General features: G+C 56.2%; 2 protein-coding genes across 8 annotated transcripts; one reads left to right on the top strand and one right to left on the bottom strand.

Annotated features, from left to right (window-relative positions):
* Window positions 1-612: 612 nt before the first annotated feature.
* Window positions 613-9,388, bottom strand: TOE1 (target of EGR1, exonuclease). 2 transcript variants are annotated; one of them, XM_045027054.1, is made up of 8 exons: window positions 9,115-9,388; window positions 7,982-8,111; window positions 7,143-7,183; window positions 6,785-6,881; window positions 6,158-6,316; window positions 4,791-5,050; window positions 3,475-3,646; window positions 613-2,061 (listed from the first exon to the last, which is right to left on the bottom strand). In XM_045027054.1, the coding sequence occupies exons 2-8, from the start codon at window positions 8,105-8,107 to the stop codon at window positions 1,204-1,206; spliced, it is 1,713 nt and encodes a 570-aa protein (XP_044882989.1). In that variant the 5' UTR covers window positions 8,108-8,111; window positions 9,115-9,388; the 3' UTR covers window positions 613-1,203. The 2 variants fall into 2 exon arrangements, with proteins under 2 accessions (XP_044882989.1, XP_044882988.1); XM_045027053.1 differs by having other exon boundaries at window positions 616-2,061; window positions 7,982-8,108.
* On the top strand, window positions 9,351-24,960 carry MUTYH (mutY DNA glycosylase). 6 transcript variants are annotated; one of them, XM_045027057.1, is made up of 17 exons: window positions 9,351-9,651; window positions 11,023-11,138; window positions 12,479-12,612; window positions 14,299-14,338; window positions 14,897-14,970; window positions 15,143-15,184; window positions 15,288-15,359; window positions 15,567-15,678; window positions 16,128-16,230; window positions 17,310-17,454; window positions 19,508-19,595; window positions 20,183-20,374; window positions 22,495-22,640; window positions 23,088-23,261; window positions 23,536-23,586; window positions 23,839-24,010; window positions 24,785-24,960. In XM_045027057.1, the coding sequence occupies exons 2-16, from the start codon at window positions 11,030-11,032 to the stop codon at window positions 23,962-23,964; spliced, it is 1,608 nt and encodes a 535-aa protein (XP_044882992.1). In that variant the 5' UTR covers window positions 9,351-9,651; window positions 11,023-11,029; the 3' UTR covers window positions 23,965-24,010; window positions 24,785-24,960. The 6 variants fall into 6 exon arrangements, with proteins under 6 accessions (XP_044882992.1, XP_044882990.1, XP_044882994.1 ...); XM_045027055.1 differs by having other exon boundaries at window positions 9,379-9,651; window positions 24,782-24,960; XM_045027059.1 differs by having other exon boundaries at window positions 9,382-9,651; window positions 20,186-20,374.
* Window positions 24,961-25,001: the final 41 nt, after the last annotated feature.

Genomic DNA, 25,001 nt, shown 5'->3' with positions numbered 1-25,001 from the left:
AGGAACAGGTCAGAGCATCACTGGTTCAGTCAAACCAGGAATTAACTAGCACATACAGCAAGATAAAGGGTCCTACTAGCTATAGGATTTTCAGGAAGCCCCTGGGTGGCTCAAGGAGACATGCTGTGGTGATTGTGCCAATGCTACATCCCTACTCAGCGATGAAGCCCTACCTTGGCAGAGTTGGGAGAATGTGTACTGTGCCTGTCCCTTATTCTCTGCCTCCAGGCTGCATGGAAGCTTTACCCTGCCATTAACATTTCGGGGGAAGAGCAGTATTTTAAAGTGCTCTAAACTCCACATGAAGACTGAGTATTGTTGTAGGAATGTTAGCATTAAACATCTTCCCTCTGAAGCTACGGAATTAAGGTAAGATGATGAGAGGAAAGCAGGTCACCTGGTCAAGGGGTTCCTAATCCCCAGTTCCTTTCCCATGAGTTATTCCCAACACTTCCGCATTAGAATTTTTTTGCAGAGCAGGGAATACTCAGGGTGGGGGGCGGCAGGAGTGGTTGGGGAGCTCGGGCCAGAGGGGCCCTGTCAGCCCCACCTTGTCCCTGCCTGTTTGAACAGCTTCCCCTTTCCCTTTGTCCTGGGTGAAAAATCACCTCCCCCAGGGAGGAGAAATGGGATAGCAGCAAACCGCCAGCCCCTGGGAACACACCACGTAAGGTGGGAAGATACTGGCCCCCCCACCCATGAGCAATATGGGAGCTGGGGTGTCCTTCCTTCTCTCTGCCCTTACGAGGGAATCCAACCCTCTGGAAACTAGAGTCACAATTCTGGCCTCTTAGCTGCCCCCTCACCGGCGAGAATGGGTTTAGCTAAAGCGGCCTCCCTCTTCCTCTATTCCCCTTGTGAAGAGAGAGGCCGGCTGGCCGCCTTACCCCAGGGAGCTCTGAGCTAGGCTGTGGTTCTTGAAAGATGCAGCCCCAGGCCATCTAACTGGTGAAAGTCATGGCAATGTTAGAACAGAGCCCCCACTCCCCTAAAAGCAGGAGCCAGCCAATGCGGTCTCAGACCCACAACGCTGCTGCCCCTGGGTAAGGAAGACCATGTGGGAATTCAGGTAGGGTGCAATTTAATTGTACAGAAATAAAACATGACGACTAAGAACTTGCTCCCCTCCTGCTAAACTCTTCATGTACCAAGCGAAGAGCCTCCAAGTGCTGGAGGAAAACACAACACAAGAGTCTCCCAGTTCTAGCCACTAGCCCAGGCCAGCTTCATTTTCTGGCTGTGGGCTTTGGAGGATTTAGAAAACAAACTCTTCACTATCTGAAGTGGCACCGATTTCCCACTGAGATACAACTTATTGTGACAGTCTGGCAGCCATGGCCCAGAGCCAGAGTCGCTGCCCTCCCCTTTCTTAAGCATCCAGACGTAGGCCATGATATAGCCAGTCATGAAGGCATCAAAGCCAGCTCGGTGGATGCCCCCTTCCGAGCGGCTCTCCTGGGACGCCGTGTGCTTCCTGGCAGAGGAGGGGGTTTTAGTTTCAGAACAGCTCTGCGGGTGGACAGTTGAGCCTCGCTCATCAGTGCCCACCTGCTGCCCTTTCACTTGGCCGCTGTCCAAGGCGTTTCCTCTGGCAGCGAGACTGACGTCTGTTTCTACTGGGGGGGCAGCTGGGTGCGTGCTGCTCGCCTGGTCTGTGGCATCCCCCAGATCATCCTCCATCTTGACGTCTGTGGCACTGTCAGAGCCAGGCTCACGGTCCATGTCAATCGAACTCTCCACCTCCGGCAAGGGGCCCTCCTCACTGGAACCGTTCCCTGCTGGCTCTGCACGAGCAGGGACCATCTCAGCAGCCAGACTGCCAGGGCAGCTTTGTTTGCGTGGAGGCTCGTTCTCCCCATTCTGAGCCACCTCCATGTCCTTCCCCCTTCCCGGACTTCCCTGCTCAGACTCTTTCACGGACTCCTCTGCATTCTTCCGGCGCCTCCACCTCTGCTTCCGCTTCTTCCGCTTCTCCTCTTTAAACTTCTCATCCTCGTCGATAATGAGGTCGATGTTGTGAGACCGGGAACACTTCACCCCGTTGGGACACCAGCCGTAGGCCTAGTGGGAAAGGCACACGCCATAAGCAGTGACAGGAATGAGCTTCATGTTTCCAGCTACGTTACCCAAGGAGTGGGGAGAAGCAGCATCAGCTGCACTGGGCATTTCTCCTAGCCTGACACTTACGGCTCCCTCTCCTCCGGGCACAGCAGCAGTTCAGGGGGTGGTCTGAACCACCTTCCTGATGGCCTACAGAATGGCTGACAACCAGGGAGCGGCGTGGAGGGGATTCTCTTTAGGAAGTGCTCTGCACAAAGAAAGCTAGACCTGCGAATGTGCATGGTGGGATTATGTCTTCCTTAAACACACTGGAAACTGGCCATGGTTAAGGCTGCGAGTCTGTCACGGAAGTCAGGAATTCCCTAACTTCTGCAGTGGCTGGTGCTGACTCGGGGGCTGCTTGAACCAGGCAGCCCCTGGGCCACCAGCAGTTTGGGTGTGTGGGAGGGGGCTGAGGGCTAGGGGGGGCCCATACCTCAGAGGTGGGGGGGGGCTTCCCGGCACCGCCCTGCAGCTCCTAGGTGGCGGAGGGGCCGGGGGTCTCGGTGCCACATGCTGCCTGCAGGCCTTGCCCCACACCTCCCATTGGCTGCAGTTCCCCCCAGCCCCTATGCTGCCTAGGAGCTGCAGGAACACGGAGACAGGTAGGAAGCCCCTAACAGCCCCACCAACCCTCCCCCCAGCACCAGCAGGGTCCTGCACCGCCCCTTCCTCCTCCCCCCAGAACACCCACAGCTCCCCACCTGTTTTAGTCACCCCAGGTATTTTTAGTAAAAGTCATGGACAGGTCACAGGCCTGTGAAGTTTTGTTTACGGCCTGTGGCCTGTCGATGACTTTTACTAAAAATAAAAGTGACTAAAACGTAGCCTTAGCCACAGTCAGACTGGAGCTTGTGCTTCAGTGGAGTTGCACCAAGAATGAATTTGATCTCAAGTACAGGAGTCTGTATACTAGCTCAGGCCAGTGGCCAGCTTGTTCAGTAGTCTGCGGACAGTTCCTTCTGCCTACAGGAAGGTATCAGAAACCCTTCTGGAGGCAGCTGTGGGATAAACTGTCCACAGAAATTCTTTTAACCCCCATTAGTCAGAGGCTGGCTTGTTCCCTCAAGCAAGCGTGTTTATATCCCTTCCAGAACAGTTCATCAGTGATACTCCTATTAGCCATACAAGTGTCTAATCCCTTCCTCAATCAACAGAACTTATGGCCTCAACCTGGGGCAGTGAATTCCAAAGGCTAACTGCGGGTTGTAAGAATGTTTCCTTTTCAGTGTTGAATTTGCTACCTTTCAGTGTCACTGTATTATGAGACTGGGTGACCAGAAGGTCCCAATCTCCCTCCCCCACACCATTTATTTTGTATGCATTTGGCTTTCTATACTTGTGTCTGCAGGACTAGGTGCTAATACTACTCACCGAGAATGTTTCGCAGACTTGGACCTTATTTGTATCTGCCACATTGTGATCAGTGTCTGCCACGGAGCAGTAGCGATAGTCGATGTATGGAGACATGCTTGCGGGGTAGTTACAAAACTCAATGGATAGGTGCTGGCTGCTGGAATCCTTCCGCTTGCAATTCTCTCGTTTGCTGGAACACACAAAGATTCAGTTAGGCTCTTTGCAGAAAGCCCAGGGTAGAGCAGGGAAGTCCCAAGGAGCCTGTTCTCAGAGGCAGCTTTTCACAATTTATTTTCCTTGTCATGAGGCACGTTTAATAACAGTTCCTTCTCTCTGGACCTAGAGAAGGGTTCTTTCCATGTGCAGCGATCTCGGGGCACTTGGCTAAAGCTACTCAGAAGGAGCATGCGGAACTCTGACACAGCACAGGAATAACTTAAGGGATCAGGTCTCGGTGTGGACGACTTCCATTAGAGTCAGGAGCAGTTCTGACTAGAGGGGAGAAGAGACGGCCTCAGAACGGAAAACAGGAGAGTCAAAGAGCTGACCTAGGGACTATCCAGCAGATTCCTGCAGTTCTTGCCTCCCGGTTCCCAAAACAAGTGCTAAAAACAGCTTTAAAACCACTGGGTGAAGTTGTTCAGGGGAGAGAGTCAGGTGGGCTGCACCACTGCCAGTCATCTGGTTCAGGGCCAGATTCCAACTGCAGCTAAAGCAGAGGTCAGAGTGTGTAACAACTGCAGAACTGGGGCCTTTAGCTATGGTAGAGATAGACGAGACCGATGTACGTGGCTGCTTCCAACTCAAGTCTGCCAGGAAATACCCCCAGCAGGAGAGAATTCTGGGTGGGATGAAGAAGGGAACGCTTACACCCCGGAACAAGGAGCACACGCCCCTCAGTGGGAAAGTGAAACATGACAGTCGCAGTTAAAGGGAAGGCCCTGGTACTGTAGAGCTGACACACGTTTGCCGTGACAGCAGAAGGGCCATCAGATACTAGTCTGATTTTAACACCAATATTTCACTTCCATTAATAGCTGCACTGACTCCTCTGCTGGATTAGTTAATAAGGGAAATCTGCAGAGACAGCATCTTCCTTGCTTAGATGTTTGTCTTCCCGGTGCTTGTTCTCCACCTGAGTGCTAAGGAAATCAGAGCTTGTCCTCCTGCCACCATCCTTAGGCTGGAACAACAGGGGAGAGGCACAGAGCAGAAACACGTGATCATCTCCATGAGATGCGTGAGCAGGGCCGTGCAGAAAGACTCACATCTGTTCGTGTCTGGAAGCCAGCAAACCTCCCCCAAGCTCTCAAAGTGCATGAAGTGTCACATACCATTTCTTGTAGGCGTACTCCAGATAGGAGGCTACGAAGCGGGTCTCGAACTCAGAAGCATATTTGGTATCGTATATCCCAGCTGGGAACATCTCCGAAAGGTCAGCAGTGAAGGTGCCAAGATTATCAGGGAGGTGGGCGTAGAAGCACTGGTACAGGAACACCAGATCTATCAGGCCATTGTGCAGAATGAGAGGTTTCTTTGCTCGGATCAGCTCCAAGAAGAAAGCACGAACGTTCTGGCTCTGGTTCTCATTGCCCTGGTAAGACAAGGGTTAAAGTCAGTGCGCCTCAATCTGCCCATCCAGCTGCACTTACCCACTGGCTCTCTTAAATATAACCACTGTGCGCCCTCTGCCAGGAAGCCCTATGCCCCCAGCCTCTGTTACTGGGGCGAGCGCCACCCACTGCTCATTCTGGACAGGGGGAGTGGCCCAGCAGCATGGGGAAAGTGGCTCCTAGCAAGATGCAGGCTGGATGTGAGGGGAGAAGAGAAGTGAAGCCACTTGGAGGACAGACAGTGCAGTCAGGATCCCCACAGCATGCCCTTCAGCACCCTCTCCTGGCTCACTACTCAACCCACAAGACATTTCTGCACACCAGCCCAGGAATTCCAGAGGATCATGGAAAATGAACGCCTTCCCATCCACCAGGACCTTAACATCCCTCACCACTGCTTAAAGTCATGTAAGCTCTTTTGGCCCCAATCTTCAAGAATGCAACTTCAACCCCGGAGAAGCTTGGAAGGCTGAATGGAGTTCACAAGAAGTCACAAACACACACCTCGTGAAAGACTCAACACAGAAGATCCCTGGCTTTGATCTCCCACAAAGCTCATGAGCAACCATAAACCACATCTGCCCGAGCCACGGCAGATGCGGATACTTGCTGCACAAATGGAAAATTAAAGACCCTCTGGTGTGCGACTGTGGTCACTCAGAACAGATGATGGAACATAGAAGAACTCAATGCTCAATTCACAAATACGAAGGAGGCATCATAGCAATACACCCCGCTACTCAGACGCAATTACCTGGCTTAACCATCTAACTCGTAAAATGATAGTTGTTGCTCTTTTACATCAGCCATGTGAAGAAGAGTGAGAAGTAGTTTGGACCTCTGTATTGGATCAGCACAATCCACCTCCATCTCCCTCTCAAACATCATGGAGCCCCAGCTCTGAAACCCGAAGGATCTCCCTTTGTGACTGCCTGGAGCAGACAGGGCTGGGGAACAGATTTCCTCCTCCAGCGGGGAGGGCTGTACCTGAGCAGCCACTAGAATAGAGCTCCCCTTTAATTTCCGTAATCTGGAGGATAAAAAGAGGGGGCCTTGTGGCAGGGAATCTCCCCAATGCACATAGGTACCTTGTCATTACCCTTGTGGTACGGAATCCCCTGCGAGTACTGTTTGTTGAAGTCAAAGCCATGTTGCACCAGAAACTGAACTGACTGAGGTTCAATGATATACTCCTCCATACACAGCAGGGTCAGGTTGTAGATTTGGGAGAGGTACGTATTCTCAGACTGAAGAGACAAATCAATAGGAGAAAGTCAGACGGGCCAGTAAGACAAGTCATACAGCAAACAGCCATGGCCTGGGACTCCTAAGCAGCTGTTTCACTAGCGGCTGGAACTGGAAACAAGACATGGGAACTTAAAGCAACGTCTCGCACCACTAACCTTCTACCGCCCAGTCCAGCCAGGGACTCAGACCTCCTGCAGTGTTCCAAGTGCCTTTGACTTCAGCGAGAGCTGATGCTGGGCTCCTCACTGTGAGCCCCTTGCAGCAGAAACTCTGCTGCCTACAGAAGTGTGCCCTATAACAACAGCGCTACTGGCACCTATCTCGAGCACAGCCATCCACTGAGAACCAGCAGCATCATATGAAAGGCTCCTTTAGCTAAGTCACTAACTTTTAACTAAGACACTGGCTCCCGCTACACTTTGTCCAGATATGACGACAGACAGGAGTGGTTTGAGCAGGCAACGTACCTTGTCTGGGAGCTGTTTGAAACAAGCGATTCCTAAAGACAGGACAGAGCGTGTTCTGGCAGCACTGCAGACAGCTTTGTATCTCTCTTCAATACATCTGCATTGAGAGAGGAGAGGTCAGCTGGGGCAGCTATAAGCAGACTCGCTGCAAGGACCGCACAGAGTACTTCTCTCCTTGAGGCACAAACTACTACCGATTGCAGCTATGGGGGCTTCAGGTTTGTGTGGCAGACTAGTCCCCCCTCCCTAACCTTAATAGAGATAATATTTTAAGACAAGTATGAAAATGGATGTAGAAATGAATACAGCGTTCCCTCTAGGAGCAGGGTCTGGCATTCAAGAACAGCAAGTTACTTACTGGTTTAGCAGACTCTTCCTCGCTCCGAGACCACTTAGCTCCTGCAGAGAGAGGGGAGATTTGGTTAGTAATCATAGTGTTCCCTCCCCTTCAAGTCCAATGCAAAGATTAACATCTCCTCAGAGTGAACCAATTACCCTGCCACAAACTGTTAGGAGGCAGCTAAACTGAAGAGCTAGGTGCCAATTTAAATCCTGTTGCATGTTTGACAGAAGAATGCTCTCCTTCACCTACTGGCAGGTACTGCCTGCTGCATCACACAAGATTGAAAAGTGCTTCAGATCAACCATCAAGCCCTTTGGGATGCAGGACCTGAAAGGAGCTAAAAAAGGACCGCTCACCTGGGCTATTGTATACAAGTCAGGGCAGTGTATTGCAGAATGGACAGGGAAGAAGATGGCAAAAGGAGGATAAAAGATCTCATGGGTTCTATGGAAAGAGGCTTGCAAACTAAGGTTTATATTCTCTAGTAAGAAGATTCAGATGGGCCCTTACTGAGGGATCCCCTTCTTTCAATGTCCAGGGTGAAGCCTCAAGAACACAAGACTAACCAGTTTACATCAAGGAAAGGATTAAAATGAAGCAGGAGGAGGATTGGGTGGAATTCTGGAGAAGCCTCCCTACTCCAAGGATAACCAAGTGTGTGGAACAGACTCCCAGAGCCAGCCACAACCATGTCAAATAGGCACAAGCATAGTGGGGACACATGGATACAACAGGGCAGAGACAAGAGCTAGAGGGCAAGAGACAGCATCTCTCCTTCCATCCCCAAGTGTAGCATTGAGATAAAGAGTTACACATCTTTGATGTAGAAAAATAGTGGTCCTCATCCCCCTCACCGTGTCAACAGCTATGAAACTAGAGGTTTTTATGGCCAGGAGCATGGATGGCCACAGCTCTTTGAAGTTATCATTCTGGACATCAATGACAGGTACTTCCAAGCAGGTCATCTTCACACAGGTCATGCTGCTTCCAAAAATGAGAGACAAAGAAACTCAAGTTATTTTAAACTTCAAGGAGTCACTGACCAAAGAGACTCTCCAACGTGCTGGCACCTAGCTGCCAACGCGATGGACACATTAGAAATGCTGACCACTATTTTGCAGAGACAACAGAAGATCCAGCTATGCTGTCCACCAGGAACTCCCACCAATTTCAACCAACAATTCAGCAAGGCAGAACCAAACCCTCACAGTCAGTGGCAGAGTGTACACCTAGGGAAAAACACTGTGCCCAGAGCTTCTGAAAGGGGCTGCTGCCCTTTGTTCACAGATTCTTTCGTGAGCAAGTCTGCATGGATCAGAGCGGAGGCGGCATCGCTGAGTACAGCTACACGGTGCAGCCCATCATGTGCCATTCCCAGCCAGCCTCTGCCTAGGGCTCAGCATCCCCTGCGCTCGGTGCCTGGGCAAAGAGCTGCACGAGCCCTGGGACCGATGGGTATGACTCTCTCAGCATGGTGCTGGCCTGGGCAGGGAAAGCAGTAAAGTACCTGGGCCCAGCACCTGCCACATCTGCCCCACCCCCTGAAATAAATGCCTCCACTGCAGCCCCTCTCCCCCTCCTCCCCCTGGGGATAAACGCCCCCCCCGCCCTACAGTGCTGCCCCTCTCCCCCTCCTCCCCCTGGGGATAAACGACCCCCCCGCCCCCACTGCAGCCCCTCTCCCCCTGGGGATAAACGCCCCCCCCAGCCCCACTGCAGCCCCTCTCCCCCTCCTCCCCCTGGGGATAAACCCCCCCCACCCTACAGTGCTGCCCCTCCTCCTCCTCTTGGGGATAAACCCCCCCCACCCTACAGTGCTGCCCCTCCTCCTCCTCTTGGGGATAAACGCCCCCCCGCCCCACCGTGCTGCCCCTCGCCCCTCCCCCGCGGATAAACGCCCCGGGCCCAGCCGCAGCGCAGCGGGCGCCTCCCGAGCCCCAGGCCGCGGTGCATGCCGGGACCCGTTATTCCAGGGCCCGGGACTCACCCCGGGGCCCGCGCGGGCGAGGGGGCCGCAGCTCTTACGGCGCCGCCATGGTCCCGCTTCCGGGACTGGAGACCGGCCCGAAGCTGTGGCCGGCTGGGTCCTTCCCTTCAGGCGGCGCGGGCGGGCTGCCCGGACAGGTGCCTGTCTCCGGCTCACTCCAACCGCCGCTCTGCGCCCTCAAAGCCGCTCCCGAGCGGCAGCTCCGCGCGCGCTGCCACGCGCCGCACGCTCTTGGGCCAACGACCGTTTTTATTCATCAGGCGTTTGGAACGGGCAGCCCCGAGTCCGAGCGGGGTCCTTGTGAGCGGCCGGACGGGGGAGGAGCCCGGTCCTCTCGGACGCGCTGATTGGCTAATAACCCCGGATCCCGCCTCGTCCCTCGAACAGCTGATAGGCCTGACCTGTAGTGCCCGGTCCAAACCACACGTGAGGTGCTGGGCGCGAGTCTCGCTCCGATTGGCTCCTGCGCGCCCGGGAGCGGGCTCTGATTGGGCCGCGCGAGAGCGAAGCAGGTTCCCGGGAAAGCTGGCGCGCGGGGTGAGTGCGGGAAGGGAAGGCTCCGCGCGCGCGGCCCCTGCTGCAAGGCGCCCGCTCGGCCGGGGGCGTCGCTCTCCCCTGGGGGCAGCGCGCCCGGCCGGGGGCAGCTTCTGGAAGCTCCCCCCCTCCCCCAGCGTGCGGGGTGCGCGGTTCACCCCACCCCCCACGCAGGTGCACAGGGTGTCCGCTACACACACACACACACACACACACACCCCCGATGTGCGCGTGGTGTCCGGCTCACCGCCCCCGAGGTGCACAGGGTGTCCGGTTCACACACACACCCGAGATGCGCGGGGTGTCTGGTTCAACCCCCCCCCCTCCCCACGAGGTGTCCGACTCTCACACACACACCCCCGAGGTGCACAGAGTGTCCGGTTCACCTCCCCCCCCCGAGGTGCCCGGCTCACCCCCCCCCCCCCCAGGTGCACAGGTTGTCCGGTTCACCCACACCCCCGAGGTGTCCGATTCTCTCACACACACACACCCCTGAGGTGCACGGGGTGTCCGCTTCACACACAAACACACCCAAGGTGCACGGGGTGTCTGGTTCACAACCTCCCCCCCCCCCCCCCGAGGTGCACAAGGTGTCCAGTTCATACACACAGGGCTGCTGAGAACAGGTTGGGGTCCCCGTGAAAAAAAAAATTTGGGCCCCCCAGCAAGGGCGGACCGGCTAAACAGGGCCAGGGAAGCCAGGCCCCAGTAATTTGTACCAGTTTCCCCCCTCTCGTCGGCCCTGCGCCGTGCACACATACACCATGAGGTGCATGGGGTGTACAGTTCTCACACACACACACACACACACATGAAGTGTACATGGCGCCCGGGTGTCCAGTTCTCTCCCCCCCCCCCACTAGCATGCACGGTGGCAGTGGGAGGGCATGTGGGGTCGGGGGGGGGGAGGTTGCAGGGGATGGAGGGTCGTTGTAGCTGCTCAGGGCATAGGCGCTGACTGCGTGGGTGCTCTGGGAAAAAATTAGCAGGTGCTCCGCACCCACCAGCAGCTAAGCTCCCCCCACCTCTTCCCCGCCTCCTCTCTTGAGCGCACTGCGTTCCTGCTCCTTCTCCTCCCTCCCAGCATTTCTGCCCGCCACCAAACAGCTGTTTGACGGCGCTCTGGGAGGAAGGGGGAGGAGCGGGGACACAGTGCGCTCAAGGGAGGAGTTGGGGAAGGGAGTGGAATGGGGGTGGGGTGGAGGTGGAGCAGAAAGAGGCAGGACGGGTGTGGGTACTTGGGGGAAGGGGTGGAGTGGGGGAGGGTGGGGTTGAACACTTACCAGCGGGAGCAGAAGTCAGCGCCTATGGCTCGGTGTGAGGGCCCTTGCGGGGGTCACCATAACAATGCCCCATTCACTCTTCTTTCCTCAGCCGGGTGATGAGTAAACTCCGGGCAGCAGCTCGCAGCGGGCGGGGACTCCAGCGGGGCGCAGGGGAAGTGAGGAAATCCCCAAGGAGGTGCAGGGAGAATGTATCGTCCCATAAAGGTGAAACACTGCGGCTACGAGGATCTTATTGGGACGCTGGCAAATAAAACCGTATTTTGTAAATAAAACCCTGTCCATCATTGAGGCTGCACGTTATTGAATACGTTAATTCACGGCCGATCCTAATATCCTGCACTTGTGCAGCCCCATTTTCAATGGAGCCCAACTCTCTGGATGCCAATCTGCACCTTAAGTGGTGCTAAAATGGCATGGTGAGGTTCCTGGTTTCTTGTCTCTCAGTAACTGCAGCTCAGCTGTGCTCAGTTTACAAGTACATATACATTTCCTCTAACTGCCAGCCCTGCAAAATCACCTCTGGGATGTGAGAATCAGTCTGAGCTGTTTCTTCCTCATGCGCTAGCAATGACCAAGATGTCACAAGGTGAGCTTGGTTAACTAGTCTGCTGATGTTGTGTGAGCTGGATAGATTGCAGCTTCCTCGTACAGAGGTGGGTGAGTTCTGCAGGGCTAAGAGCAGTAAAAAGTAGTTGAAAGCTTACTTTAGTCATTGAAATCAGAAGACTGAGCTCTGATACGCGCAGGGAGTTGACAGTCATGTTTTCAGAGACATGTAACATTTTAACCATAAGTTCCTGCTTCTTCCTTTTTTCAACACTGTTTGTTGTTGCACTTCCAAAAATAGACTGGCTGGTTTCTGGTCAGTTTCTCTGCCTCCTTCTCTGCTAGCCCCATGTTGTTTGTCTGGGCTTCCTCGCCCCTGATGTAAAGTACACTCTGTAGTGAGCATGATAGTTGAAATCTCTTAGCCAGAAGCTTATTTTGGTTAATGCGTCCAGCTGAGCACAGAGAACACAGTCAGAGAAGTGTACTAGTTAAGTGTTGGCATGCTCCAAGTTGTATGAGACATACGGAAAAACAGTCCCTGCCCTGATGAACATACAGTCTATGAGACGACAAGATGCAATGGGAGACCCAGGTAAGGGAGGTAAATTAGAGGCTTTTTTTTTTTTCTTTCTAATCTGACCTGTCTCTCCACTTCTGTAATGTTTGGGAGGGGAAGGCATTTGATGAGGGCCAGTATTTGTGAGTCTGGTAGAAGTGAGGCTTTGGGGGGAATTTGAGATTGCAGAGGTCTGGCGCACTGGGACCGGATGAATCCTAGAGACAGCTAGTGAAAGCCTTTTGGGGCCACACACCCTTCAGGGTCTAGTGCAGGCTTGTCTAGGCTATTTTCTTTGTTTCTACTGGTTTGTCCAGTCTGATGGAAAGACCTCCTTTGCCTCAGTAATGAAAGAACAGCCAAGCCCTCCCCCCCACCCTCCCCAGCTCCTTTAACCACTGGTCCTGTCTTCTGACTGGCATTTAATGTCTCCTTGCAGGCAAGCTTCCTCCAGTGTCTGCCCAGCAATCCGCGTACCATCTCTTCAGCCACCCGGCAGAAATCGAGGCCTTTCGGAAGAATTTGCTCTCCTGGTACGACAAATGCAAGCGTGACCTTCCCTGGAGGAAATTGGTACGGCAGGAGTGGGTCACCACAATACGTGGTTGGGTTTCCCCCAGTTTAAAAGATGCTGCCATGATGATCAAAGCACTGTCCTTCCCTATGAACCTGTCAGGTTGCATTAAAACTGAAGGGGCATCTAAAATCAGATTGTATCTTTCTCTGCTGATGTGGTTTGTTTCCTTCAACTTGGGTCCTACATGGAAACTAGATGTCAGTTTCACCATGTGTTTCTAGTCATAGAATGTCAGGGTTGGAAGGCACCTCAGGAGGTCATCTAGCCCCACCCCCTGCTCAAAGCAGGACCAATCCCCAGATAGATTTTTGCCCCAGATCCCTAAATGGCTCCCTCAAGGATTGAACTCACAACCCTGGGTTTAGCAGGCCAATGTGCAAACCACTGAGCTATCCCTCCCCCCCAAGTCAGTGTCAGCTTTTCATCCTTGGTCCCATCTATTGGGTTTGAGCTTCCAGTGCTGCAGGGAGGGTTATTTATCCTTAGCCACTGACTCTTTGCTTGCCTGTTAGTTTGTATTCCCTTGTCACTGCAGAATGTTCTGTTGTTCCCACCTTGTGCCAGCGTCCCTCCTCTCCATGCTAGTGCCAGCTCTCACCTCTATCCTTGCTAAGCCCACAGCGGTGAATGGTGACAGTGCATTTGCCTGTTCCATGGTGGAATAGCTGGTGTGATCAGAGATGAACTTTCACCGCTGTGCTGAGAATTCGGTGGGGCCACCATTGTCCCATTTAAAACTCGCCAGTGCTGGTACCTGTGTGTGGAGTGGGGTGGGGTGTGGGTGGCCTTTGGGAAGGTTTCTCTGATGGGGTTCTAAACGTTCAGGATAAACTTTAGCTGGAGAAGCATCTAAGAAAATGTATGAAATCCCTCACGCCAAGATCAAGAGAGCTTGCAGCCAATTTTGTGTTGGCTTTCAATGGTCAGACCAAATTCAGCATTAAGGGAAACCTTTGGGGGCCAAGTTTTTCTTTAATTAGTATCTAAACTGTGCCTAGAAAACAGGTAGTTGCTCACCTTTTCTTATTTGCATATGCAAATATATGTTTTTCATGTGTTTATGCAAATGTTTCCTGTGCGTCTTAGGCCCCATTGTCTGAAAAAGTAGCCCTAGCCCTGACCCTCTAACCTGGTTGGGCATCTGACCTTCCTAAGAAACTCTGCAAGTACAAATCCGACATGCATCCGACGAAGTGGGTATTCACCCACGAAAGCTCATGCTCCAATACGTCTGTTAGTCTATAAGGTGCCGCAGGACTCTCTGCTGCTTTTGCAAGAACAAAGTGCTTTCCAAGGAAGGTTTTGGATAGAGCTGTTTTCAGGTGGCCAGTAGCAGCTGGAAGTGCAAATCCCGGCTCTCTTGGGATTCCTATAACTCCTCCATTTAAAGAGCTCTTATATCTAAACTGAGTTACACTTACAAATCTTGTCCTCTGCCATTATTTGAACCAGGGCTCAGATCTCAAACACTTCCCAAGAGGAGCTGCTCTTCTGCAAACTAACTGGTGTCACTCCAAACACTGGTAGCGTCTCACTAGTGCTGAATTTGACTCTCTTTAGTGCAAATTACCCTGTCCAAATCAGGTGTGCATCTCCTTTCCTTTCCCCATCGCTCCCTGAGCAGAGTCCAGAGCTGAGAACTCTGTCCAGTTCCCTGAAATTCCCTCTGCCTTCTCTTTCAGGCTGCAAGGGAATCAGATGCTAACAGAAGAGCATATGCAGGTGAGACAGAGAGAACACGGTCTGTCTGCTTGGGCTTCTTTTCTCAGGCAGAAGGTTTGTCACGGTATATCGTCTTTGCCTAGCACTGCAGAGTTAGCAGGGTGCATTGTGGGGGATTGCAGCTTCACTGTGGAGAAAAATACTCTGAACAAATGACGCTGTTCTCCCAAAACCAGATGCAGCCCAAAACTCCTCTGGACTCTTTCTGAAAGAGGCCAGCAGCGTGGCCCTGGCAAGGACCCAGCATCACAGGGATGAAGCTGGACAATGATGGTGCCACCCCCTTAGGCTCAGATGGCTGGTCTGAGAGATGCACGAGAGCAGCATGATACAAATGGGGAGAGAACTGGTTGCCAGTGGATCTTGTGGGCAGTAACTTTGGATACGTCAGTGGCCTCAATTCTAAGCTTGCTTCAGGTATAAGGGACTAGTGCAAGCCATGGGAGGCTCCGCTTTCGCCCCAGAGAGACCTGGTGCATAGGGCCAGGGCAAGGTGTTGAACTGGGAGGGGGCCTTCCAGTCCCCCATGGTGCTCTCGCTTTTCCTTTGTGCCTGCAGTGTGGGTGTCGGAGATCATGCTCCAGCAGACGCAGGTGGCTACGGTGATTGACTATTACAACAGGTGGATGCAGGTGATTGTCCTTTGTCTCCTCGTCCTGAGCCCTGAATTTCTGAGCGTGTCTGAAACCGCGGCCATTGCATGTCTTGTCCCCGGCCTGCGGGTCAGCCACGCGTTCGGTATCGTCACGCTCTGCAGACCCGTCCTGTGCCAGCGAACAAACCTCTGTTTCCTTTGCAATGTAGAAATGGCCGACGCTGCAGGCACTCGCCAAAGCTTCCCTGGAGGTGAGAATCCCCCATGGCAGGGGCCTGAAAACGCCCCCACTGATCTTTAATCCTGGGCCCTTTGCGACTAGGCTTAACCGCTGGCTGTGTGTCTTGGGAACAGGAGGTGAATGAGCTGTGGGCAGGACTCGGCTACTACTCGCGAGGGAAGCGGCTGCAGGAAGCAGCACAGAAGGTATCCCGGTGGGGGGGCAGTTGTGGAGGGAGGGGGTATTTCCTACGTCCCTCCTCTCCATGCTAGTGCCCGCTGGCCAGTGGGGAAGCCCAGTGCCACGGCTCCATCCCCAAGTGCTAGCCAGAAGCTCCGGAGTGGAGCATGGCTGATGTGCCCAGCTCACATTGGGAGACACCAGGTCCCTACTCAGCTCCCCTCTCCCCTCAGGTGGAGTCCGAGCTGGCAGGTCAGATGCCTGCGACGGCCGAGGAGCTGCAGAGGCTGCTGCCGGGAGTGGGGAGATACACAGCAGGAGCCATCGCCTCCATCTCCTACGGGCAGGTGATGAGAGAACCGGCGCTGTCTGTGTGCCAGCGTTGCCGCGGGTGTGTCAGGCTGTGCTGGCCTCGGGTTTCACGGGCGCCTCAGCCGATAGGCGGTTTGGGGAACATGCCTCTCCCTGGGGCTGCCGTTAGCAGCTCAGGGCCCCTCCTTGCCCCAGGGCAGTTCCAGTGCTACTTGCAATGTTCCTCCTGCCTCGCTGAAAGCTGGGATCTCCCAGGGGGGTCTGGGCACTGAGAGGAGCCTCTTGCTGCTGCTTGGGCATGGGAGCCCAGACCAGCTCCAGCCACCCGTGGCGCACCCTCCCAGCAGACTTGCTTGGCCTGGGGATTGCTGATCCCTCCAGTTACCCCTCCCTGGGACTGGCCTGGCCAAATGCCCTCCCCTCCTAGGGGCAGGAGCACGCACTTGCCCTGAGATGCTGACCACTGCTCTTCTGTCTCATGGGCCAGGCGACAGGAGTGGTGGACGGGAACGTGATCCGAGTCCTGTGCCGGGTCCGATGCATCGGCGCCGACTCCAGCAGCCCGGCTGTCGCCGACAGACTCTGGTAGGGAATTGTTCTCGTCCCAGGAGGCGAGGGGGCGGGTTGTATTACAAACAGGAGTAAAGTACACCAGGGTGGGCCGGGAGAATCGGTCAGGGGAGACAGCTTTTCACCTCTGCTTACCACGCCGTTGGGGCAGTCGGTTGCCTTGCAGCCCAGTGGATGCACAGCAGACAAGCAGTAGCCCAGTGGGCAGGAAGTGGCTGACTTGTAGGCCCATACAGGGAGTAAGCAGGGATTGCATCAGCCCTGGAGATGAAATCCCCCCACGCACCCCCAGCTGCAGTACAGCATCGTGCCTACTGGTGCATGCAGCAGCGCCGTCCCCTAGGCAGCACTGGAGACCAGCGCTTAAGAAGTACCGTCCAAGCGCCAGCGAGAACTGTCACAGAGCGGCCATGTCACTAAGGAGGGGCTGGGATTCTCGGCCGATCTAAGCAGAGGAGGAGCCGGCGCCTGGCGGCTGTAGCCGGCTTTCAGGGGTCACTGACCAATCACGTGCTCTCAGGCGCTCGGCACGGCGAGAGGCACCTTGGAGAGTGTGGGCCTGCGGCCGTGTCTGCTCGTTGCACCAGGGGTTCCCAGCCTTTTCACTGGCTCACTAGGCAATGAGATGGGCTCTGCAAGCCAGTGCCGGCTGCCTCTAACTGCCATGAAGCTTGGTCTGCTCCCATGGATGGGAACCTGGGGTTCGGAGCCCCCCGATCCCCACTGTCGGAGAGAGCCATCACTGGGATGAGGCTGCAGGGAGGTCCTGGTCCTGGGACTCCACGTGGCTCCACTAAGGTAGGAAGAGGGAGCCTGGAGCACTGGTCACACTAGCCCAACGTACTAGAACAGGAGCAAGCCCCAGTGGCCGAGAATGGCCCAAGCCCCCTCCACCCTGGGTCTAGCCGGTATCCGGGTTCTGAGCCTCTCCCCAGCGGCGGGTAGGGCGAGTGAGTGCCTGTTTGTGCACCCTGTGGGGGTGCAGGGCTGTTCCTCTCCCAGCTGATGGGACCTCCCCCCCGTGTGTTGTAAGGGATGCTCCTCTGGTAACCATGCCCGCCCAGCCTGCCACTTCTCGCTGCTCTTCCTCGTAGGGATTTGGCCAATGCTCTGGTCGATCCAGCCCGGCCGGGGGACTTTAACCAAGCCATGATGGAACTGGGAGCTACTGTGTGCACCCCCAGGGCCCCGCTGTGCATGGAGTGTCCTGTGAAGCACCACTGCAGGGCGCGTTGCCGGGTAGGTGTTGCGCTTTCTGCATTCAGCTCGATCCCAGTAGGTCAATGGTCTGTATGTAACCCCCGCGCCCTTCATAAAAACGTGTGCTACTAGGAAGGGGGGGATCGAGCCCCTAGTCCCATTCCCTGCTTTCCCACCGCCTCCTTCTGCACCCCGAGCAAGTCACTTCCCTGCCTTGGGATTCCCTCTGGGACGGCTTCCCGAGAGCTCACTTCGACTCCAGGTTCTGTCACTCGGGGATTTTTATTGGGCACACAGCAATGTTACGCTGAGCCGAGTGGACTCAAACCTGGGGGCGTGGATGCACGGTACATCCCAGATCCAAAATTACACAGAAACCCTCTTCCTTCATGTGCATTTACAGATCACATTGCATTTCCTATACGTTGCATCACACGTTCTGGGACTGGCTTGGTTATGTGGTAGGAACCAAGCCCTGTACAGCTTGCTCTGTCCATCCATGACTTACTCTTTACTTCAGTGTTACGTTCCAGGGTGATCCTGGACGCTGTGGTTTTTCCCATTGTCAGTGGTTCCCTGCGGGTTCCTCCTTATCGTAGCTAGCACAGACATTCTGTCTCCAGCCTGCTGATCCATTTACCTCCCTAATCCTGTCTGCTGAGAATGAAGGCCTCATGCTTGTCTAATTATGCCAAGCCCGCCTACGCTCTATAAACTGAAGGGGGTGATCTGGGGACACCCACACACACACCCTGAGATCCCTCTATGACAAGCTGCTGCTCTTTGGGGTTTTGGTTTTGGAGCTTGGGAACTCGAGATGGAAGAGCTTGGTGGGGTCATTGAGTCGCACCCCTGGGGCTGGCCCAGAATCCCGCCTTGTGATATCACCAGTGCTGGGTCCAGTCCAGGTTTAAATGACCCAGGCTATTCCTGCCCTTCCTCTGGGCGGGCCGGTTCCACAAGCTGATCCGTCCCAGCGGTGGGAAACCTTCCCTGATAGTGATCCGTGTTTCCAGCTAAATGCTACCTATAAACCATTGGCCCTTAATGTCATAGGTTCCTGGGGCCAGAAGGACTGTTTCATTGGATCATCTAGTCTGAGCTCCTGTCTCGCACAAGCCAGTGAATTTCACCCGGTCACCCCTGCTCGAGCCCAGCCAGTTGCATTTGGCTTAAGCGCAGTTTTGTCGGAGTGTAGCCAGCTGTTCCGACTACACTCACGGTGTTCAGGAGACAAACTTAGCCAGACGTATTGTCCGAAGACAAAACAGTGCACTATGGAAAGGAGACGTACGCAGCCTCTTTCCAGGGAGCGGTTTGTATCTCGCAGCACGTTCACCTTGCGCAGGAGTGTGCTTCAGAAACGTGCGTTTCAACGAGCTTTAGTTACAGGGAGCTTGACAAGTTACAAAACTCAACAGCACTAAAATCCAGCACACCTTGTTTTGTTCTGTCCTTTTCCTGGCTCTCTTTTGGATGCCACGATCTAAACCAGCTGTCTTCAGAGCTGCCTGCACTAGGATCTAGAACAAGCATTTCTTGTCTTTGGCAAGTTCTCCGTTAGCTAATGCCAAAGCTGACTGCGGCTTTGCAAAGAGTTATGAGATACTCAGCATGAGTGAACAGAATTGTAGCAAGACCGTAATGCATTCAGTTAACATAACTTCCCAACACACACATAAAATGTGCATTCTATTAATACTGTGTGCATAATACCCAGGCTATGCCTAACCTGTATGTATTGGCCAGGAGCATCTTTCGGAGAGGCATCCAGTCTTGATTTAGAGACATCGAGAGATAGAGAAGCCACCACTTCCCTTGGTAGTTTGTTCCAGTGGTAAATCACCCTCCCGTGTTCACACGTCGGCTAAGCTCTCTTCTGACTCATGGCCGCAGTGTCTTTGGGTTCCCACGTCTTGTAACGTGTCATCAGGGGGCAGTTTTGAGTGATCCACTGCTTGTCATCCAGTCCCAGCCTCTGGCAGTCAGAAGTTTAGGGACACCCAGAGCGTGGGGGTGGGGCCCCGGCCCTCCTGGCTAATAGCCATTGCTGGACCTGAGGCCTGTAGCTGACCCTGCCCTTCCTTTGCAGGTGGAGAAGGAGCTGGAATTCGCCTCCAAGAGGCTGCTGGGAAAAGCCGCCTCCAGTTGCTCCCAGGCGCCTGACATTGAGGAGTGTGGTAGGTGCTGGCCGGGGATGGCCACCGCTTGCCGTGCTCCCGAGGCTTAGCCCCGTATGGAGAGCACGCCTTGACCCCTTAGCCCCCGGCGAGCTCTGAGCTGGTGGGGAAGCCGCGCCCTGGGGCACAGAGCTGTGGGGGCAGCGCGGCGAGAGGCAGCAGCGGGGGCCGGGCGGTGCTGCCGTGAGCGGAAGGGCTCCTGGCAGACTCCTCTGCTGGCTCGTGCAGCTGGGGTGCCCCAGCTCTGCTGGGTTACACTGTGGGGATTAGTGTCACGTGGAGGCTAGTTCGGGGCGTGCAGTGATTTGCACGCAAGGAGACGTTAAGGCAGAGTGTCTTGCCCAACCTCTAGGGGGTCCCCCCCACACCTCCTTGGGGCGCCTCGTCTGGCTGATCCTGGACTCAGCTGGTGCCTTCTCCTTGGGAGCTCTCGGGGCTGGGGTAAGAGCATCAGCCGCGGGTGATGGGGACCCCGGGCCTCCTCTCCTCATGCCGTGAGCAGGGCAGAGGTGCAGCCCTTGATCCCCAGGTCTGATCGGGGCCGGGGCAGTGACACGGACTGACCTGGTGCCGCGTCTGATTCGCAGCAGCCGCCGCAGGCAGCTGCTCCTTGTGCCTCCCGGCCTCGGAGCCCTGGGACAGCAGCCTCGGGGTGGCCAACTTCCCCAGGAGAGCCGCCAAGAAGCAGCCCCGGGCGGAGCGGACGGCCACGTGTGTGCTGGAGAGGAGAGGCCCCCGGGGGGAGCCAGAGTACCTGATCGTGCAGAGACCCAGCTCCGGTAACTCGCAGCTCGGGTGTGCGCCAGGGTGGGGATGGAAAGGGAGGCGTTGGTGTCTGTGGGAACGGCAGGATCGCTGCCCCGTGGGACTGGGAATACTGGGGGGCAGGGCTCACTTATCCCCAGGGGCCAGTGAGAGAGAGAGCCCCTCCCTGCTGTCTGACCTCGACAGGCATCAAACACCCACAGCCAGCCCTCCTTGGCTAGTGGGAGGCAGGGGGGAACACGGGAAGGATCCCTGCGGGGAGACCCCCACCGGGGGCTCTGGCTGGGTTAAAGAGGTGAGCATCTGAAAAAAACAACCCGGAAACGTCCAGAAAAAAAGGGTTCTTTCCCCGGGCCCGATATGGAAAAATTGGAAAGAAGCTGGTTAGATGAAGTGTTTGCTCTGAGTGACCAGGTGCAGGATTATGAGGGTGATGCTGTTACTGCTGCTCTTCGGTACTTCAAAATGCTCTCAAATAATAACCAATAAGTATTTAACATGAACAAAATGTTTCCCTGGCCACATGAGGTTCTCCTGTATCGACGTGATCAGGACAGATCTATTTCCACACTGCTCCTGAGCCCAGAGGACAGAACCTTCCTTTCGGTTTACAACAAGACTGACGCGTTCTGTGCTCGGTATTTTATACAGTAACAGCTGTTTTATCCGGTATTTGCCAACTGGAAAGCTCTATAAACCAGCATTTCTGACCACCATTAAAATGCCAGTTTATAGTCGGTTGCTGCGGGGCCAGCAGGGGGCTGGGATGCAGGAGGGGGTTTGGAGCACGGGCTCTGGGAGGGAGTTTGGGTGTGGGAGGGGGCGCAGGGTGCCGGATTCAGGGGCCACTCACCTCGGGTGGCTCTCCACAAGTGGTGACCTCTCCCGGCTGCTCCTAGGTGGAGGCGCGGCCAGGTGGCTCTGCCTGTTACCCCTGCCCCCACCCCAAGCACTAGCAACGCAGCTCCCATTGGCTGGGAACCGTGGCCAATGGGAGCTGAGGGGGCGGAGGCTGCACGCAGAGCCACTTGTGGGGTGCCGCCCGAGGTGAGCAGCCCCTGGATCTGGCCCCCTGCACCCCAACCCGCTGCCCCGAGCCCCCTCCAGAGCCCACACCCCAACCCCCTCCCTCGTAGTTAACCAGCATTTTTCACTTACCGGCACCCCCCTTCCCCCAACATGCCAGATAAAACAGCTTTTACTGTATATTGTTTTCCTATTTGCCAGCAGGCGAAAAACAAAACATGTAAGTACCTTGGTGTGCAGCTACAGTCCGTCCCCAATGCTAGGTATGTTTGTCATTGTTACTTGAATCAAAACTAAAGAATTTATACTTGTTTATTTCATAAACCTACCAAACAGGACTTCCTTGTGTGCTAACTAAATTGTACGTAATACATTTCACATTCTTGGAGAAGTAAATAAAGCTTAGTTTTGATAAACAAATAACTACTTCAGATCCTTTGTCACCCCCAATTTCCACTGTTTTCCACCCCTCTCCCCAATGGCTTTTTTTCCCCATGACTTCAAAATGTCCAGAAATTGTCCTTCCCCAGTCTGGCTACAGCAGCGAAGGCGCAGGGGCTGTGCAGGGCGATTGGATGCAGGGCCCAAAGGTGCAGCCGTTATGTCAGTAATGATCCTGGCTGCAGAGCGGGAGGGGTGATCCGTGGTCACGGGCGCCCCAAATCCAGCCACTGGCAGCAGCACAGCTCCCCTGTGCCTTGGGCTGTCTTTGGGGGCTCCTTGCACCCAGCTTCCTGGGCCTGAGCCTGCTGCCTCTTCTCCTCTCGCTTCCTGCCTATGTAGCAGAGACTTTACAACCTCGTGAGCCCCGTGCCTGGTCTGAGCAATACCCTCAGGCATCTGGAGTGCTCGTGTTGCAATTGACGTGTGGGGGAGGTGATCAGAGGGACGTGATCTTGAAGGGACAGTATCCCGCAGCCAGCCGGGGCAGGAAATGCTTGGACAGCCAGTCGAGATGCGCTCTCCCCCAAGAGGCTTTTCCTAGCCCTGACCCTGGCCTGTGAGCAGAGCCACGTCGGGCCCTGGGTGTGCTGGGAACCAGCTGCCGCCCGCAGCGCCCTTTGGAGATGGAACGTGGCCTGGCTGCCCATTCCTTGCTCTCTCCCAGGCTTGCTGGCGGGGCTGTGGGAGTTTCCCAGCCTGGCCTGGGGGCCGGGGCTGAAGGAGAAGCAGCAGAGGGAGGCGCTGTTGGCTCACATTCAGGCCTGGGCAGGAGAAGCCGTGGCCGGAGGACGCCTGCGGCATGTTGGAGAGGTAAACGGGGCCACGCGTCCGCCCTGGGGCGGGTAAAGGGTTCGTGGCGAGTGGGGCAGCTGACGGGAGCGCAGGCCAGGCCTGGCGTAGGTCCAGGCCATCGGGGGCCGGATGGGGCGGGGCTGCGGTGCTGGGCTCTGAAGCGAGTCCTCCGCCTGCAGCCAGGAAGATGGTGCCCAGGGTGCGTCAGCTGAGGGCCAGGGAGCGGCGCTAGGGAGGGGCAGAGCAGAGGGTCCCTGGAGCCCTCCCCTGGTTGGTGGTTCTCCTCTGCTACACCCCGCCCCAATAGCCCCCTTACAACCCCTCCGCAGCCACCGTCCCCCTGTCGCTCAGCGTGGACGGCGCTCGGCTCGCTCGCGGTGCAGCCGGGGGGGAAGGGGGGGGGCGCCGTCGAGCAGCGACCGCTTCCCCCACCTGGGGCTGCAGATCTTTTCTTCTGCGTTCCAGGTCAGCCACGTCTTCTCCCACATTCACCAGACGTACGTGGTCTACTCGCTGCTCCTGGGCGGGGAGCCCGGGACGGCCTCGGGCGGGCGGGCCGAGCTGCTGGAGCGGCCAGCGTTCCGGTGGGTGACACGGGCCGAGTTCCAGAAATCGGCCGTCTCCACTGCTATGAAGAAGGTACTCGACCCCCGCACCCCACACCCTGGGAGTGGGGGGAGGGGCTCAGCCCTGTGCATTCCCCACGGGGCCCCTGGGAGTTGAGGGGAGAGAGCTAAGCTTTGGGATTGCTGGGGGGGGGGCTCATCCCTGCACACGCCCTGCCCCCCACTAGGGTCACGTGAAAGGGGGCCAGGAGCCAGCCTGGAGCTGTGGGAAGGGGCCTGCGGTGCTCCCCCTCCCTCCAGTGCTGTCTCTCGAGGGGTTAGCCGGCTCTCTCTTGTGCTTCCCCTAGGTCTGGAAGGCGTGTGAGCCGCAGAGCTGCGAGGGGAGGGGACCCAGCCAGGTGAGTGTGTCTGTGCCGTGTCTGCCAGGGGGCAGGTGAAGCCATCCGGGCCGGCCCTGGAGCCCGCAGCCCCCCATCGTGCAGGGCAGGCTTCTCCGTGATGCTGTGCCTCAGCCCTGGCCGGGAGGGGGTGTTGCTGCCCCCCCCCCCGAGCCTTGTCCTCCTCGCAGGCTGTCAGCTGGGGGCCCCCCTCCATCCTCGCTGGGCTCCCCGGGCCAATGGCAGTCGCCCCACGTGTCTCCGTCCCTGTAGGGCTGCAAGCGGAAACGGGGTGCCGATCCCTCGCGCGCCGGCCAGTGGAAGGTGGAAGCAGACGGCAGCCTCCCCCCGAGGCAGCTCTCCCTCGACGCCTTCCTCAAGGCCCCCGCTGGGGAATGACCGCGGCCTCCTGCTCCGGCCGGACCCGCTCGGACGGCACCCAAGGGTGAGGCCCGTCTGGAGGGAGGGAGGCTCCCTACTCTGTGTTGCTTGGGCAGTGGCATCCCCCCCAGCCAGCTGGCAGCTCTGCCAGGCCTGGCACCCGGCTGGGGCAACGCCAAGTCATGTGGACTCACCCCAGGGTTATACGAGGCCCCCCATGGTCCGTTGTTCCCTGCACGTCTTTCCTGCAGCCAGCCAGCCCCCTGCTGTCTCTGGGGCTCCCCTCTAGCGCAGGCTCGCTGGTGTTCCAGCCGTCCCCACAGACCACTTCCCTGGGAGGCTCCTGGAGAGAGGATGCCACAGGGCAGTGGGGACGTGAGGCTGCCCAGTGCGGTCTCGCTGCCCTACGCGGGGAGTTACAGGGAACGTCCTGCCAGCGTGACAGCCTGGGGCTGCACTTCTTTGCTCATCCCCGGGGCTGGGCTGGGCTCCTGGCTCGCTCCCAGGGCCACCGAGCGGCTGTCGGGTGGGGCTGGGCTGGCTTGAGCCAGTGGCAGGTGAATGTCTCTCCGCCCCAAGGAGTGATGCATTATTCCCTGTCTGGACGAGATCTGGGGGCCCTGCTGCTGCCAGGGGACAGTTTCATCCATTCAGGGCGTCCCAGCCTTCTGGCAGGTGCTGTTCGTGGAGCTGGGTTGCCCCTCCAGGGGTGAGGGAAGCCAACACTCCCACCATCTCCTGAGTAATGGGGGGATCCGGGGCTCTAGATGCAGGACAAAGTGGAACTGAACAAAGTGCAACTACTGTATTTCCAACATTGCCCATCTCCTCCCAGCAGCCCCGTCCCGCTGCTCCTGGGAGACCCAGCGGACCCGGAGGGCGACATCGGATGCTGTGTTAGGCCGCGGAGCGGTTTGCTGCTGGCCCTGCCTTGTACGACGGCTCCTTTTCCGCCTGCTTTTACTCACAGCTGAGGTTTTAATAAATCTGAACTTTTTCGACAAGCTTTTAAAAGTGGGTTTTGGCTCCGTTTCATTGTAGCCACCTCTGAAAAC

This window comes from Mauremys mutica, chromosome 8 (genome assembly GCF_020497125.1).
Source record: "Mauremys mutica isolate MM-2020 ecotype Southern chromosome 8, ASM2049712v1, whole genome shotgun sequence".
Lineage (NCBI taxonomy): Eukaryota > Metazoa > Chordata > Testudines > Geoemydidae > Mauremys > Mauremys mutica.
Note: the sequence above shows the minus strand (reverse complement) of the source record. Positions and strands in the feature narration are given on the sequence as shown.